The sequence below is a fragment of the Silurus meridionalis genome, chromosome 14 (genome assembly GCF_014805685.1).
Source record: "Silurus meridionalis isolate SWU-2019-XX chromosome 14, ASM1480568v1, whole genome shotgun sequence".
In the NCBI taxonomy this organism is placed as follows: domain Eukaryota; kingdom Metazoa; phylum Chordata; class Actinopteri; order Siluriformes; family Siluridae; genus Silurus; species Silurus meridionalis.
In genome coordinates, this window is record NC_060897.1 from 22,907,009 (window position 1) to 22,924,344 (window position 17,336).

Genomic DNA, 17,336 nt, shown 5'->3' on the forward strand with positions numbered 1-17,336 from the left:
CGAACCACGCCAACGTTTGTGCGTAGATTAGATTGAGTACGTTGGTGGCGATATCAAACTCGGGAACGCCGATGGACGGGAAGCATTTTGTTCCAATGATGCTGGAGGAGAAAATAAACAATGTTTATTGTGTGTAACATTCTAACACTTCAACTTTAAATCAATATATAATTGTTATATACACAATTACTCTAGAAACACTTTAATGGTGAGGGTTTGGATTTACTTGAGGAGGAACTCTCCAAAAAAGGAGCCCAGAAGGCAGAAGATGAAATCGACCAGCACCAGACGATACACACTCTGACCCACAAATGTTTCCCAACACTAGAAAAAAAGTAGAGCAAATCTTTTACTAGTATTGAATTATGTACAAACTTGGTAGAAGAATAATTTACATGTGGCCACACATCTCAAAACTCTTCACTTAATCACCTCAGTTTATGTGTAAAGACTCGAATGTGACTCTCAGCACACTGATCTATTAATAGAATGATATTAATGACTCAAACACTGATTAATTATTACAATGATCAACAACTCAAAACCTTCTTTTCTACTACTTTAATAAAACGTGTAAACGAGGTCACGTGTGTTGTTGTGAGTTCGAGTCTGGAGTTTCTTCATCATTTATTCCTCTCTAAATGTTCTGCTTGATGTTGAACTGATGCTGAACTGTATGTTGGTGATCAGTAGATGCACCGAGCGCCGATCAGAACACGTGTAAAACAGAGCGTGCGCTCGATCCTGATTGGTGACTCGCTGCGTGTTTCACCAGTTACTTTTTTATCCTCGTTAATAAAAAGAAACGACTGATTTGACTAAATGTAGTCGAGTAAAAAGTGAGAGATTTGACTTTAAAATGTAGTGAAGTTACAGTAAAAATCTCCTCAAACAGAAACACAGAAAAGCGCATTTACTTCATTACTGTTCACCACTGATGTAGTTAAACAGTGTTCTTTCTGCAAGATCAGAACACATCTTGTGGCCAATAGTAGCACAACAACCGAATAATACTAACATGTATTTCATGCTGTCTGGGGCCTGATTCAAGACTGGGAGAGATCAAAGAGAAAATGCTTCTGTTTTATATCAGGATGCCTGCAGTTTAGGAGTATTTTCTTTTCTGGAGAGAGAAATATTTCCTGTAGCTGGAGAGAGGAGTATTTTCTGAAGAGAGGAGTATTTTCTTGAGAGAGAAGTATTTTCTGGAGAGAGGAGTATTTTCTGAAGAGAGGAGTATTTTCTGGAGAGAGGAGTATTTTCTGAAGAGAGGAGTATTTTCTGTAGCTGAAGAGAGGAGTATTTTCTGTAGCTAGAGAGGAGTATTTTCTGTAGCTGGAGAGAGGAGTATTTTCTGGAGAGAGGAGTATTTTCTGGAGCTGGAGAGGAGTATTTTCTGTAGCTGGAGGGGTATTTTCTGTAAAGTAGAGTATTTTCTGTAGCTGGAGAGAGGAGTATTTTCTGTAAAGAGGAGTATTTTCTGTAAAGTAGAGTATTTTCTGTAAAGTAGAGTATTTTCTGTAAAGTAGAGTATTTTCTGTAGCTGGAGAGAGGGGTATTTTCTGTAAAGAGGAGTATTTTCTGGAGCTGGAGAGGGGGTATTCTCTGTAGCTGGAGAGAGGAGTATTTTCTGTAAAGAGGAGTATTTTCTGGAGCTGGAGGGGTATTTTCTGGAGAGAGGAGTATTTTCTGGAGCTGGAGAGGGGGGTATTTTCTGTAGCTGTGCTATGATGTATATTCGACTTACTGAAATTTGTTTGGGAACGTCATTGACCCAGTAGTAACACAGGATTGCCAGGATGGACATCTTCAGCAGGACATTTCTGGGGAGGTAAATTAAAGAATTAAGACTCGATTCTTTCTTTCTTTCCGCTGTGCTCGTTTAAAAGTTAAGTACATTTGCATCAGTTAATCAGGTATTTTATCCTCCTGTGTATTAATAAAATGAATAATTATATAGAAGGACTTTTGAAATGGCTGTAACGAATGGAAAATTGCCGAGCTGTCAGTTTGGACTTATCCAGTGGGTAATTATGGAGCTGACACTGTGATCACTTTTACAGCAACATGAGACGGTTTACGGTTTGTTTTGAACAGCGTTAATAGCGTTCTAGAGCTGACCTCATGATGCCGATGTAGATGTTGGTACGGGGGTTGCTGTAGTGCTCCATTTTATTAATAAGAGAGAAGATGAGTGGGACGATCAGGTTGATGAGGGACACGACGACAGGCACAATCAGCGTAGACGCCTCTTCTTTTAAATCATTTATCAACACCTGCAAAATAATTCAGTACTTTTTTTAAATCACTTGGTTTAAAAACATTTAACACATTTTCTTTTCTTGTCAGTAAAATGCACAGAAATGTTGAGGAGAATCCTCACGTTACAATAAAAGACGGAATCTAATTCTTCTAAATTCCAGTCCAGTCTTCACCAAATTCCACTCACTTCATCCTGTTGCCCATTTAATCATGTAGCTGTTTCCTCGTGGTGTAGATTTCATAAACACAACATCCACGAAACTATACATCACTTCTGAATCCCTTCATTTAAACTGATAACAGCATCTGGAGAAGATTCCTGGTCCATGTTCCCTGAAGATGCAGCCTGCACTTTTAGTTTCCTAATGTTGAGTTAAACATGGATGGTGAAGTGTGTGTATGATCAGTGTGTGTGCACTGATACTTCACTCTGGGCCAAATAAAAACTACGCTGTGTCATAGTGAGTTCAGGAATCAGGGTTTGAGTTCTGGTTCTGGTTCTGCTTATGAAACTTTATTTTGGTTAATATCTCTAGGTGGAGGTGTAACTTCTACTGGTTTGTCATCTGGGACAACTGACTTTCTCCCTTTTCATCCTCATACCTGCTCTCACTTCCTCCTTCTGAATCAGAGGCACTTCCTGCTTCACCATCTCCATATCACTTCTACTAGCAGAAAGAGACACTTCCATCACCTGAACCTGGACTTGAAGCCACTTGGAAGTTCAAAACATCAGGGTGTAGCTCCATCCAGGTTTGTGAGAAATGAACAAAAAAAACATTTACCTGCTGCAGGTCAGTGGAAAAGATCTCACATTTCTGAGCTCAGTGGTTTCAGGTGGGACAGCCCAGATTTTATATATTTTTTTATATTGCTCGGTTTCAGTCCCCCTGATTTGAACCCCTGCAGACCAGAGACAGAGATGAACTGAGGTTCAAACCTGAAACGGTTACAGACGCTTATTCCACTGAGCTACCAGAGCTGATACGTTGCTCTCTTCTTTATGGGGTTTATCTTTGCTTTTATGGCAATGAACAGCACTTACTGACAGAAAGAAAGAAAGCGATCACCTGAACCACACTTTACACATTTTTGGGAGTGTCTCTTTTGTAGAGCTCAAAACTGTGAGATGTTTCACCATCAATATTCAGGAGAAACTGTTAAAAAAAACCTGCTGTGCCAAAAACATTTCCCATCTACACATCTGCTGTGAGCTTCCTCAGTGAGCCGGACTGGTGAGCTCTGCTCCAGGTAACGGAGGAGCTCTGATTGTTCAGTTCATCATGTTTCTCTCTGCTGTAGTAGTGATGTAGAATGAAAGACAAGCACAGGAGTAACTGGTGGCTCAGTGGGTTAAGACTGATGCTTAGTGATGTCTATAACTATGGTTCAAGTCCTGCCTCAGGTAACACCAGCACACTGACTGTTTTATTCTTTATAACAAATGTTTCTCTGCACTAGTTGTGGTGTAGAACGAAAGATAAACCCTGTAAATAAAAACAGAGAGAACAGGCAGCTCCGATAGCTCAGTGGGTTAAGCGTCGATACCCACTGCGGGTACTGAACCTCGGTTCAAGGCCGCCACTGAGCAGCAGGTTCTGTGCTTGGGTGGGACTGTAAAATCCGGCAGAAAGAAAGAAAGAGAGAGAAAGTCCGGTCTGTCCCACCTGGGCCTCCTGGAGAGGTGAACCAGGGGGTTATGCTGCTCTGGGCTCTCTCCTCTTTATATATATATATATATATATATATTTATTTATTTATTTATTTATTTCTATTCCCTCCCACACACATTATTTACTTATTTTATATTACTCCTTTTATTATTATACTTTTTTTTTATTATTTATCACTACATTATAGCTTCTACATTTATATATTACTATACATCACTACATCCAAATCATCATTTTACACATGTATTAATATGTCCATCGCCACATTATTATTATTTTTATTAATCTTCTAAAATACTAGTGTGTGTATAAACCCTCCAGGCTCATTACTGCTCAAGACAAAAAAAACCCAAGTGGGATTTGAACCCTGAACCACATTTACACCAACTAACACACACACACAAACCGACCGAGCCACTGTCGCCTCTTTTTTTTTTAAACACTTATTTTTCATTCCATCACAGAGAAAGAGAAGGAGGATTCAACCCAGAACCTCGCGCCCACACACACACACCCCACCAACCGACCGAGCCACGAGCTCAAACGAAGATCCGTCCGCCTCTTTTTTTAAACACTTATTTTTCATTCCATCACAGAGAAAGAGAAGGAGGATTCAACCCAGAACCTCGCGCCACACACACACACCCCACCAACCAACCGAGCCACGAGCTCAAACGAAGATCCGTCCTCTTTTTTTTAAACACTTATTTTTCATTCCATCACAGAGGAAAGAGAAGGAGGATTCAACCCAGAACCTCGCGCCCACACACACACCCCACCAACCGACCGAGCCACGAGCTCAAGCGAAGATCCGTCCGCCTCTTTTTTTAAACACTTATTTTTCATTCCATCACAGAGGAAAGAGAAGGAGGATTCGAACCCAGAACCTCGCCCCACACACACACACCCCACCAACCGACCGAGCCACGAGCTCAAACGAAGATCCGTCCGCCTCTTTTTTTAAACACTTATTTTTCATTCCATCACAGAGAAAGAGAAGGAGGATTCGAACCCAGAACCTCGCCCCACACACACACCACCAACCGACCGAGCCACGAGCTCAAACGAAGATCCGTCCGCCTCTTTTTTTAAACACTTATTTTTCATTCCATCACAGAGAAAGAGAAGGAGGATTCAACCCAGAACCTCGCCCCACACACACACACACCACCAACCGACCGAGCCACGAGCTCAAGCGAAGATCCGTCCTCTTTTTTTAAACACTTATTTTTCATTCCATCACAGAGAAAGAGAAGGAGGATTGAACCCAGAACCTCGCCCCACACACACACCCCACCAACCAACCGAGCCACGAGCTCAAACGAAGATCCGTCCCGCCTCTTTTTTTTTTAAACACTTATTTTTTCATTCCATCACAGAGGAAAAGAGAAGGAGGATTCGAACCCAGAACCTCGCCCCACACACACACCCCACCAACCGACCGAGCCACGAGCTCAAGCGAAGATCCGTCCCGCCTCTTTTTTTAAACACTTATTTTTTCATTCCATCACAGAGAAAAGAGAAGGAGGATTCGAACCCAGAACCTCGCGTCCCACACACACACACCCCACCAACCGACCGAGCCACGAGCTCAAACGAAGATCCGTCCCGCCTCTTTTTTTTTTAAACACTTATTTTTTCATTCCATCACAGAGAAAAGAGAAGGAGGATTCGAACCCAGAACCTCGCGTCCCACACACACACCCCACCAACCGACCGAGCCACGAGCTCAAACGAAGATCCGTCCGCCTTTTTTTTTTTTAAACACTTATTTTTCATTCCATCACAGAGAAAGAGAAGGAGGATTCAACCCAGAACCTCGCCCCACACACACACCCCACCAACCGACCGAGCCACGAGCTCAAGCGAAGATCCGTCCGCCTCTTTTTTTTAAACACTTATTTTTCATTCCATCACAGAAAAGAGAAGGAGGATTCGAACCCAGAACCTCGCGCCCACACACACACCCCACCAACCGACCGAGCCACGAGCTCAAGCGAAGATCCGTCCGCCTCTTTTTTTAAACACTTATTTTTTCATTCCATCACAGAGAAAGAGAAGGAGGATTCGAACCCAGAACCTCGCGCCCACACACACACACCCCACCAACCGACCGAGCCACGAGCTCAAACGAAGATCCGTCCTCTTTTTTTTAAACACTTATTTTTCATTCCATCACAGAGAAAGAGAAGGAGGATTCAACCCAGAACCTCGCCCCACACACACACCCCACCAACCAACCGAGCCACGAGCTCAAACGAAGATCCGTCCGCCTCTTTTTTTTAAACACTTATTTTTCATTCCATCACAGAGAAAGAGAAGGAGGATTCGAACCCAGAACCTCGCGCCCACACACACACCCCACCAACCAACCGAGCCACGAGCTCAAACGAAGATCCGTCCGCCTCTTTTTTTAAACACTTATTTTTCATTCCATCACAGAGAAAAGAGAAGGAGGATTCGAACCCAGAACCTCGCCCCACACACACACACCACCAACCGACCGAGCCACGAGCTCAAACGAAGATCCGTCCGCCTCTTTTTTTAAACACTTATTTTTCATTCCATCACAGAGAAAAGAGAAGGAGGATTCAACCCAGAACCTCGCCCCACACACACACACCCCACCAACCAACCGAGCCACGAGCTCAAGCGAAGATCCGTCCGCCTCTTTTTTTAAACACTTATTTTTCATTCCATCACAGAGAAAAGAGAAGGAGGATTCGAACCCAGAACCTCGCCCCACACACACACCCCACCAACCAACCGAGCCACGAGCTCAAACGAAGATCCGTCCCCTCTTTTTTTTTAAACACTTATTTTTCATTCCATCACAGAGAAAAGAGAAGGAGGATTCAACCCAGAACCTCGCGCCCACACACACACCCCACCAACCGACCGAGCCACGAGCTCAAGCGAAGATCCGTCCCCTCTTTTTTTTTAAACACTTATTTTTTCATTCCATCACAGAGAAAAGAGAAGGAGGATTCGAACCCAGAACCTCGCGCCCCACACACACACCCCACCAACCAACCGAGCCACGAGCTCAAACGAAGATCCGTCCCGCCTCTTTTTTTAAACACTTATTTTTCATTCCATCACAGAGAAAAGAGAAGGAGGATTCGAACCCAGAACCTCGCGCCCCACACACACACCCCACCAACCAACCGAGCCACGAGCTCAAACGAAGATCCGTCCTCTTTTTTTAAACACTTATTTTTCATTCCATCACAGAGAAAAGAGAAGGAGGATTCGAACCCAGAACCTCGCGTCCCACACACACCCCACCAACCAACCGAGCCACGAGCTCAAACGAAGATCCGTCCCGCCTCTTTTTTTTTTAAACACTTATTTTTTCATTCCATCACAGAGAAAAGAGAAGGAGGATTCAACCCAGAACCTCGCGCCCACACACACACACCCCACCAACCACCGAGCCACGAGCTCAAACGAAGATCCGTCCCGCCTCTTTTTTTTTTAAACACTTATTTTTTCATTCCATCACAGAGAAAAGAGAAGGAGGATTCGAACCCAGAACCTCGCGCCCCACACACACACCCCACCAACCAACCGAGCCACGAGCTCAAACGAAGATCCGTCCCGCCTCTTTTTTTTTTAAACACTTATTTTTTCATTCCATCACAGAAAAGAGAAGGAGGATTCAACCCAGAACCTCGCGCCCACACACACACCCCACCAACCAACCGAGCCACGAGCTCAAACGAAGATCCGTCCGCCTCTTTTTTTAAACACTTATTTTTCATTCCATCACAGAGAAAAGAGAAGGAGGATTCAACCCAGAACCTCGCGCCCACACACACACCACCAACCAACCGAGCCACGAGCTCAAACGAAGATCCGTCCGCCTCTTTTTTTAAACACTTATTTTTCATTCCATCACAGAGAAAAGAGAAGGAGGATTCAACCCAGAACCTCGCGCCCACACACACACCACCAACCAACCGAGCCACGAGCTCAAACGAAGATCCGCCCGCCTTTTTTTTTAAACACTTATTTTTCATTCCATCACAGAGAAAAGAGAAGGAGGATTCAACCCAGAACCTCGCCCCACACACACACCCCACCAACCAACCGAGCCACGAGCTCAAACGAAGATCCGCCTCTTTTTTTTAAACACTTATTTTTTCATTCCATCACAGAGAAAAGAGAAGGAGGATTCGAACCCAGAACCTCGCGCCCCACACACACACACCCCACCAACCAACCGAGCCACGAGCTCAAACGAAGATCCGGCCCGCCTCTTTTTTTTTTAAACACTTATTTTTCATTCCATCACAGAGAAAAGAGAAGGAGGATTCAACCCAGAACCTCGCGCCCACACACACACCCCACCAACCGACCGAGCCACGAGCTCAAACGAAGATCCGCCCGCCTCTTTTTTTTTTAAACACTTATTTTTTCATTCCATCACAGAGAAAAGAGAAGGAGGATTCGAACCCAGAACCCCCCGCACCACTCACTTGTAAGTTTATAACATCAGGGCTCATCAGTTTTCATGAAAACCATGTACCTGCTGCAGGTCAGAGTTAAAGATCTCACCTCCCTGAGCTCAGTGGTTTTAACAATTTTTTATTTATTTTTTTTGATATTGTTGGGCTTCAGTCCTCCTGATTTGAACCGCTGCAGACCAGAGACAGAGATGAACTGAGGTTCAAACCTGAAACAGTCACAGACACTTATTCCACTGAGCTACCAGAGCTGGTACGGTTCACGCGTGACTGTTTGAGTCACATTTTAACAGACTCTTTCAGACCACCGTCACACCACAGTATCTTTCTTATCTGTTGTTTCTCTGCTAATGTGACACTGGAAAACATGGATCAAGGTAACACCAGATCTTCTCTAACTCTTTTGTTCTTTATCAGGAATTTCTCTCTGCACTAGTAGTGGTGTAGAACAAAACACAACCCCCTAATAAACATTGGTGTTACTGTAACCACGGATCAACTCCCTGCTTCAGGTGACACCAGAAACATTCATTATTTCATCCCATTGCGGGAAAAAGAGAGAACACACACCTCTTCAAGGGGTTTCGAACCCAGAACCTCATGCAGTAACCGACCGAGTCACCAGGGCCAAAATGACTGCTATGAAATTGAAACTGTGAAGTAGAAGCTCACCTGTGTGCTCTGGGTCTCGTTCTGGCTCTGTTCTACCTGCAGGAAGTAGATGCCTGCACAGGAGCCGACGGCAAGGCTGACACACAGCGTCCATGCCAGGAGATAAAGAGTGAGCCGTTTCAGGACGGTGGACGTCGACGCCGTGGCTTTTCTCTGCAGCCGCTCAGATAAAGTCTCCTGCAGAATACGGATGAGACGGAAGCAGGACTGAGACGAAACCCTTATTCTATCTCGTGTCCCGTTTCACACATTGGTTTTATTTATGTTAATAATATTAATTTATATTTTGCTCGTGTTAATGCATGTAATATGATTGAATGTTGACAGCACATGACACCATGTCCCTCCTTTTCTGCACCAGTGATCTTTTTTCTCACCTGCTTGCTGCTACCTGAGACTCTTAATTTCTTTAATATGTGCTACTCCGGTTTCCTTTAACTTTATATAAACATTAATCATTAATCTTCATACATATGAACAAACTCGAGACCTCGTCAGGTTATAATATGTCTATGCTCCTGAGAGATCAGACCTTTAGCTGGATTCCCAGGTTGTTCTTGTGGTTCTGGATGGCCTTCTCGTTAACCACACTGAAGTCCCAGCTGCACAAAAGCCTCCACGCGCCGCCGTACGTGGGCCCGGATACCAACACAAAGTTCTTCTGGAAGGATCTGGCCATGCTGAGAACACAGGAAACACAGAGAGGTCTCAACATACACCCCAAAAACAGCACTTTCTCTGTGTGTTTAGAGCTTCGTGTGCTTGTTGCAGCACCGTTGATAAAAACAAACATATTTTACAACCTTCTTCTTATTAAAATATTTCTCCTAATACAGAAGTGATGTTACACTCGTTCACCTGTAGATGAGTGACGCTCCACACAGCACCAGGTACGCTGCGATGGTGAAGAAATAAGCCAGCTGCATGTTGTAGGAAGGCTGATTTCCAACAACTGCACCATTATAGCCACCATAAAAGAACACTGACTGGGTAAAGTACCCCTGTGCACGCACACACACACACACACACACACACACACACACACACACACACACACACACAGAATATTGAAAAGAGGGTAAATATGTTTATGTGCTGCACAGAAATGAACATTAACCAAAATATGCAAATGTTTTTTACAACACAAAAACGTTCGCATTTGTACCAAATGCATTTCTTGTTTTTTATCTGCAGTGTACCAGAACCGGAAACACGTTTTGTAATGCGCACGTGAGAAATGCAAATATTCAGACTTCTTTTTTCGACTTCCTGTCAGTACCAGGGTGAAATTTTACCCAAACCGTGACTTAGAAAGCGAGTTACGTGGTGAACTGTGAATTTGTGTCCCGTTACATCACTGATACAGTAAAACAATATAATAAATTATACAGTATAACATTGTGGATTAATATGAGTTTGTGTAGAGTTGTGAGTGGGGGAGTGGCCCAGCGCCGGGTTGTGAATGGAGGGCGGAGCTGGAGGAAACGAGCGATGAGAATCACACACCTGCAGGTGATCTTTCTAATCAGTCGCTTAGTGGTTAAGACATTGGACTTTGGATCCGAAGGTCATGATTACGAGGTCGAGACGCAGATAGTTGCAAACTCATGATTTGTGCGTCACTGTTAGTGTTTTTAAAAACACAATTGTGGAGAGTTTGTTGGCTCTGGTTAGAAGAAAAAAAAGACCTGCAACAGGTTCAGAACTGGATTCACTTTTCTAGACATAATTTACTTTCACTTTTTGGTGCTTGTCTGGACATTTACATTATATTTGCATGAAAGGCATACAGCAGATGCCCCTATCCAGAGTGACTTACATTTATTTCAATCATACCACTGAGCAGCTATGGGGTTAGGGGCCTTGCTTAAGGGCCCATGAGTGGCAGCTTGTTGTGGCTTGGAAGTCCATTGCCTTCACCACTAAGCTCCACCTTCCCAAACACGCTGGTCCTTTCACCCACAACACAATAAACTCACCAGACAGTCCCAAATCCACAAACTCGTTTCACAAACAGTGCAAAGTCAAATCTCCATCTGAGAACTGATTATTATTACATTTGGAGCAACAGCTTTTTAGTAATCAGAGTAGTGATGAACTCACGGCTCCTGTGAGCAGCTCCAGACCTCTGAAGTTCACTGTGTATGTGACGTTGGGGCTGTGGACGATCTGTGGGATGGCGATGAAGCAGAAATTGATGAGAAGCGAGACAAAGTTGAACATGAGCAACCATTTCAGGAAGCGGAAGTAGGTGAGGACGGAGGTGCCGAAGCGGCCGCTGATCTCCTTCAGAGCGTCCTGCCAGATCACCAGACGCTTCCGGGCCGTGACCACGCCGGCAGCAAACCGGCGGAAAAACTGATGAGAGAGAGAGAGAGAGAGAGAGGGGAGAGAGAGAGAGAGAGGGGAGAGAAAGAGAGAGAGGAAATGTGTAATTATACCTATACAGTTACATCTAATCCTGAAAATCATTTCCTGGTTCATTTTACATTATTGTTTTTTATCAGAAGAAGAAGATAAATAATGTTAAAAATCAATATTAAAGCATTGCTTCAAAATATTTCACTGATAAGAATAAGTTCTAGTAATAAATATAACATCTCGTTTCTAAGGAGGGTTTTGTGGTCTGTGAGAGAATCTGCACTCTGCCCCTGATGACGTATGGATATGAGAAACCCCTCAGGAAAGACCCCTGGAATAACTGTGTAGGAGAAAGTTTGCTCCTGTGTAACTCAGATCTCTGTTTATCAGCGAGTTTCTGAGTACAAGGAAATGAGTTGCGAAGTTTATGGTCCACACTACCAGGGAGGTTTGTTGATGGCAGTCGGTGCAGCACGTCGGGAGCAGGTCCCTTTTCTTCGAGTGCTTGACTGATACAACTCTGCCCCTGGAAAAAAACAAGTGGGGTGGAAAACATGTTTAAACAAAGTGCTTTGTGATTTAATACCACACCAGAATCACCCTGATTGTGAATATTTAAGTGGAGAGAGAGAGAAGCTTTATAACCTGACATATCTCCTCTCTTGGTAACTCATAGGCAGAGCTCGTATGGCCTGGACCCTGGCTCTTGTTGGGAGTTTAATGAGATCCGACACCAGTTCACGTGTGTCTGAGAAAACACCAGTGATCCATCAATACATAATGTTAGATAAATACTCTTAGACTCGCAGCTCAGAGACAAAACCAAACACACAAATACACAAATACACAATTCAACATCCCATTTTTTAAACAAGCATTAAAACGAATAGCTTTTTTTGGTTTTGTTTTGTTTGTTAATTCTTTATTATTTATATACACGGCACAGATCTGACAGCCAGTATCAGTGTTGGAAAATAAAAGTGCAGATCAGATTGCAGAGGAAACAATTCAAGTGTATCAGATTTTTTTTATTTGTTTAATTCTTTTACAAGACTTTTGGAACTGGAAATCTTCACTTTACAGGTTTTCTCAGTTTCTTTGGAGCATTTCTCAAATCATCCTTAATATTAATATTTTCCGGACTATAAGCCGCTACTTTTTTCCCCACGCTTTGAACTCCACGGTTTAAACAATGAAGCGGCTAATTTATGGATTTTTCCTGGGTTTTTCCCGGTTTCACAAATTTCAAGCCAAAAAACTGAGCCCCATAACATTAGACTAATGAAATTGCAGAACGTGTTCAGAACCAATGAAACTCTTTATATTAAATCAGATGCGCTCCCACTGAATCGGGCCGCACCACATCATAAATATGGATGATGTTCCTCTGACGTTTGACCTGCCGCTCACTCGGACTGTCTACAGGAAATGCGAATCATTCGTCACGCTGAAAACAACCGGGCATTAAAACACACTTCACCTGTGTTCTGAGCTGCACGGCATCGGGAGAAAAGATTCACCGATGGTGATTTTTAAACGCACGACGATGCCAAAAGATAAACTCTCGAGAGAAATATTTGTGAAAGGAAGGAGGAAGACAGTGAACAATGACTTTCTTGGTAGCTACTGTTTAGATACAAGCCGTCTAACAGACACTGTCTTTCATTAAAGCCTGTGTGAAGTTCATTAGTTTTAGTGTAGACACCTTGGGCTTATATTCAAAATAAAAATCTTTGTAAAATTCAGTGGGTGTTGCTTATATTTGGGTGCGTTTAATAGTCCGGAAATTACGGTAGTCAAAAGGTTTGTTCATGTTGTCAGTCTGCACAGTTTCAGTGTTTCCTGATCTAAACTACAGTCTAAAATCAGAGAAAACATTTTAAATGTATCAGATCCTGTTACAAGACTGGAAACATCTTTTGTCCATTAAACTCATTTCTGGAACTGGAAATCTTTGAGTTTCAATGTGAAATGCTGAACAAAAAAACAGGTATCAGTCAGTACCGTCAGTATTTGTTTAAACTTGAGATTTTAATATTGAAACTAGAAAGAAAACGGTATCCTGTCGTCTAATTTATGTCAAATTTTGTTTGTATTTATTAAATGCTGTTAATTTAAGGTAAGAATTGTCTGGTGAATTATTTACGTTTCATGTATTGGAGCAGCGAGAGATTTTTTTTAATCACAGGACACAAAACTATAAAACTTTTCTACCATTGACCCAATAATTTGATTAATAATGCAATTTAATAAAAATGATTTATTCATTAAATATTGATTAAGAAAGGCAGCGTCCACAATAATAATAAATAATTCAATTCAAACTATTAGTTGTTTTTCTGTATTTCTTGTGTAGTACAGAGACAAATCGAAAGCTGTTAATGAACATGTCAGAAAAAAGGCAATATTTAACATGGGGCTAACAGACACATCTCACAGCTCACCGATCTCCAGCTCTTCCTGGATCTCATCATGGCTCAGCTCAATGTTCCCCAACGAGGCGCCCCGGTGGGGAAACATACTCTTCCTCCTCCTCATCTTTATCTGTTTATAAGTTCGTCCTTCCAAAAACAAACAAATCTTCCTTTTGCCGACTCAGCATCGGTGCACTGGTTGTGGAGAGAGAGAGAGAGAGAGAGAGAGAGAGAGAGAGAGAGAGATAGTTAGCTTGATTTGTTTGCTGGAACAAGGAAGTTGTGGTTTAATTATTGAGTAGGAGACAAAGTACTTATGGGGCGTATCTTATCCTTATCTTTGCATACAGTTGTCAAGGTGACACTCTTTCACCAGCCAATAGGGAGAGGGGGATATTTTATAGGTAGAGATCAAGTAACAGAAAGAGAGAGAGAGAGGAAAAGAGAGAGAGAGAGAGAGAGAGAGAGTGAGAGAGAGAGAGAAAACTCATTAACTGTGCAATTCTTTTTTTTACGAACACACAGCATTAATGAAAACCAAACCCTGAACTCATAACTGCGTATGTAATTGACCACTGTTCTTTCTCTTTCTCTCTCTCTCTCTCTCTCTCTCTCTATAAAAGCATCAGTACCAGGAAACAGGATTAGGGTAAATATAAACAAATATCAACCTTACTGAGTGAAAAGAGAAAAAAAAATAAACACAGCAGATGCCATTAAATGTTAGACAGACAGACAAACAGAAAGACAGGCAGACAGACAGACATGCAGGCCAACAGGCAGACAGACAGACAGATAGACAGGTGGACAGACAGACAGACAGACAGACAGACAGGTGGACAGACAGACAGGTGGACAGGCAGACAGGTGGACAGACAGACGGGTGGACAGACAGACAGGTAGACAGACAGACAGGTGGACAGACAGACAGACAGACAGACAGACAGACAGACAGCATAATACCGGTACACACCAACAAAACACAGATTAGCATCTACCAGTAGTGCAAATATAAGCAATTGCACAAGCTGATGAGTAATAAATATGCAAATATATGTACAGCATGTAATATATAAGCAGATAAATAAACAGTAAATAAATATAAAGTCTCTGGGCAGAGTATAAATGAGCTGGTGTGTAAGAACACTAAGAATAATATTAACATACATATGAACTTAGAGAAGTTAAAGAGTGCAGGATGTGTGTAAGGGACTTTTTAAAATCTTATTAACTTTAATCAGTGCAGCCTGGTAAAGGAACAGCTGCTACACGTGATGAACTAATATGATTCACAGAGTTATTGTTAAAAAAAAACTGTAATGTGCACGTTTAAAAAATAACAATAAATCTCCTGCCCCACATCACCATGCCACTGATTGTTCTGTTGTTAAAAGCATGGGTTTTTGGACTGTTTTGTTTTGATTAACTCTGAAATGATGTCACGTCATAACAGTTCAGGTTAGAAATCAAGCAAGAAACAAACAAATAAATCCGATTTTAAGTTAAAGAATAAGATCGATGGGAGTAAAGACTGTAAAGCAGGCAAATAATAATACAGTAAATAACAGCAGGGACACAATAAACACAATATAAATCACATTAGATACGATACAGTGTGTAGGAGTAAAATCCAGGGTACAATATATGTTTATAAAAACTAAGTGTTTGTGACTAGCCAACTAATACACACACACACACACACACACACACACACACACACACACACTCTCTCTCACACACACACACACACTCTCACACACTCACACTCTCACACACACACACACTCTCTCTCACACACACACTCTCTCTTTACACTCTCTCTCACACACACACACACACACACACACAGACACACACACTCACACTCACACACACACACACACACACACACACACACTCTCTCTCACACACTCACACTCTCTCACACACACACACACACACACACTCTCACACACACACACACACACACACACACACACACACACACACTTCCACTCTCTCTCACACACACACACACACACACTCTCTCTCACACACACACACACACACATACACACACTCCCAATTGTTAATTGTAATTGTTTAATCCACATTTTATTTTTTTTACTTTATTTATTTACTTACTAGTTTTTATAGCTAAATAAAAATATTGACTCTTTTTACTCTAATCCAGAACCACGTGATCATGTCAATCATGTGAGTTTTACAGCATGATATTCAGTCCATACAGTAGTCTAGTAGTGTGAGTGTATTGTGTAACAGTCCCCTGCCTGTAGGTGGCAGTGTTGTTGCACACTTCACAGGTCTTTCGCCCCTCAGCAGGAGGCTGAATAAGATCTCGAACACCATGAACCACTGCAGACTCACATGTGACTGTCCTACTGTTACATACAGCAGTGTTCCTTCATGTACAATAAAAAGGAAAGAGAGAGATTTGAGAAAGACATGAGATTTTTTCCTCTCTTCTCTGATGTGGTGAGATTTCTATCATCTGCCCAATTAATGTATATATTTGATTTATTTTTAGAGAGAAAACATATGTAGCATTTCGATCTATTAAATCATGACAAACTGTTAAATCTATAAATGAGAATAAAACGATGTTGCAGATTGGAACAGTGTTGGAGGCGTGGCTTAAAGATCCAAAAGCATCAATTCTTTGAGGTGTTTTATTCAGACTGACCCACCACCTTCTCCTCCACTGCAGGTCTGAGACAATGACAGCACAGTTCTGACCTCAGACTTTGGGTTAATCAGAGGGTGAGAACCTCTCCATACTCACAGCCAGAGGACTAGAGCTCTGACCCGACCACTGAAAGCTCATGCCAACGCTCATCAGCCATCCACAAACACCAGCAGGCTTGAAGGTCACCGTGTCAGAGCTAATAGTTTGGGGCTTCATCAGCATCTGTGATCACAGAATACAAAGCATCGTCTCAGACGGTTCCTCTGCTCAGTCCTGTGGTTTCATCTTCAGTTCTTACACAAATTCCATTTAATACTTGATCTTGTCCTGTAATGCACAATGTCTTACTGAACATGTAGAGGAACATTCAGAGGAACAACAAAGCTTACAAAACATTGTTGTCTCTTGTAGGTGGATATAGAGAGCATAATTAGATCGCTTCTGCCAATTTAATATAAGAACAAAGCTAGAGCGAAGCCGAGCACATCACCGAGCACTTCAACAATAAACACTGAACATTCAACACTCACGAGAAATGAGAAGTTTCACTCACCTGAGTGTACAGTAGGACACGTATCAGATAGGGGGTGTGGCCTATTGTCTATTTGAACAAGAAACTACAGTAGCACAGAAGTGAAAATGAGAACGCTGAATACAACCAGGTGGAAATGTAAAAAAAACATTGTAAACGTCAAAAAAGTTGTGGAACTGTAAAAAAAAATGTGGTGGTAGAAACAGGGCTAGCGCTACCTACAGGCAGAGCAAGGAATTGCAGAGGGTCTTGCACTTGGAGGCGGGG

At 42.4% G+C, this 17,336-nt stretch overlaps 1 protein-coding gene across 4 annotated transcripts in view; it reads right to left on the reverse strand.

Annotated features, from left to right (window-relative positions):
- The window catches only part of tmc5 (transmembrane channel like 5), a 79,923-nt gene that overhangs the window by 4,027 nt on the left and 58,560 nt on the right, over positions 1–17,336 (reverse strand). For 2 of the 4 annotated variants that reach the window (XM_046866669.1, XM_046866667.1), the window contains exons 3-13: positions 13,882–14,046; positions 12,083–12,185; positions 11,879–11,963; positions 11,180–11,434; positions 9,935–10,077; positions 9,609–9,756; positions 9,077–9,253; positions 2,122–2,276; positions 1,748–1,823; positions 227–324; positions 6–101 (exon numbers count right to left, since the gene is read on the reverse strand). In XM_046866669.1, the coding sequence (XP_046722625.1) occupies positions 6–101; positions 227–324; positions 1,748–1,823; positions 2,122–2,276; positions 9,077–9,253; positions 9,609–9,756; positions 9,935–10,077; positions 11,180–11,434; positions 11,879–11,963; positions 12,083–12,185; positions 13,882–13,975 (1,430 nt within the window). In that variant the 5' untranslated portion in view covers positions 13,976–14,046. Of the gene's footprint in view, positions 1–5; positions 102–226; positions 325–1,747; positions 1,824–2,121; positions 2,277–9,076; positions 9,254–9,608; positions 9,757–9,934; positions 10,078–11,179; positions 11,435–11,878; positions 11,964–12,082; positions 12,186–13,881; positions 14,103–16,633; positions 16,760–17,336 lie in introns of those variants that run through there. The other 2 variants (XM_046866668.1, XM_046866666.1) reach the window with 2 other exon arrangements.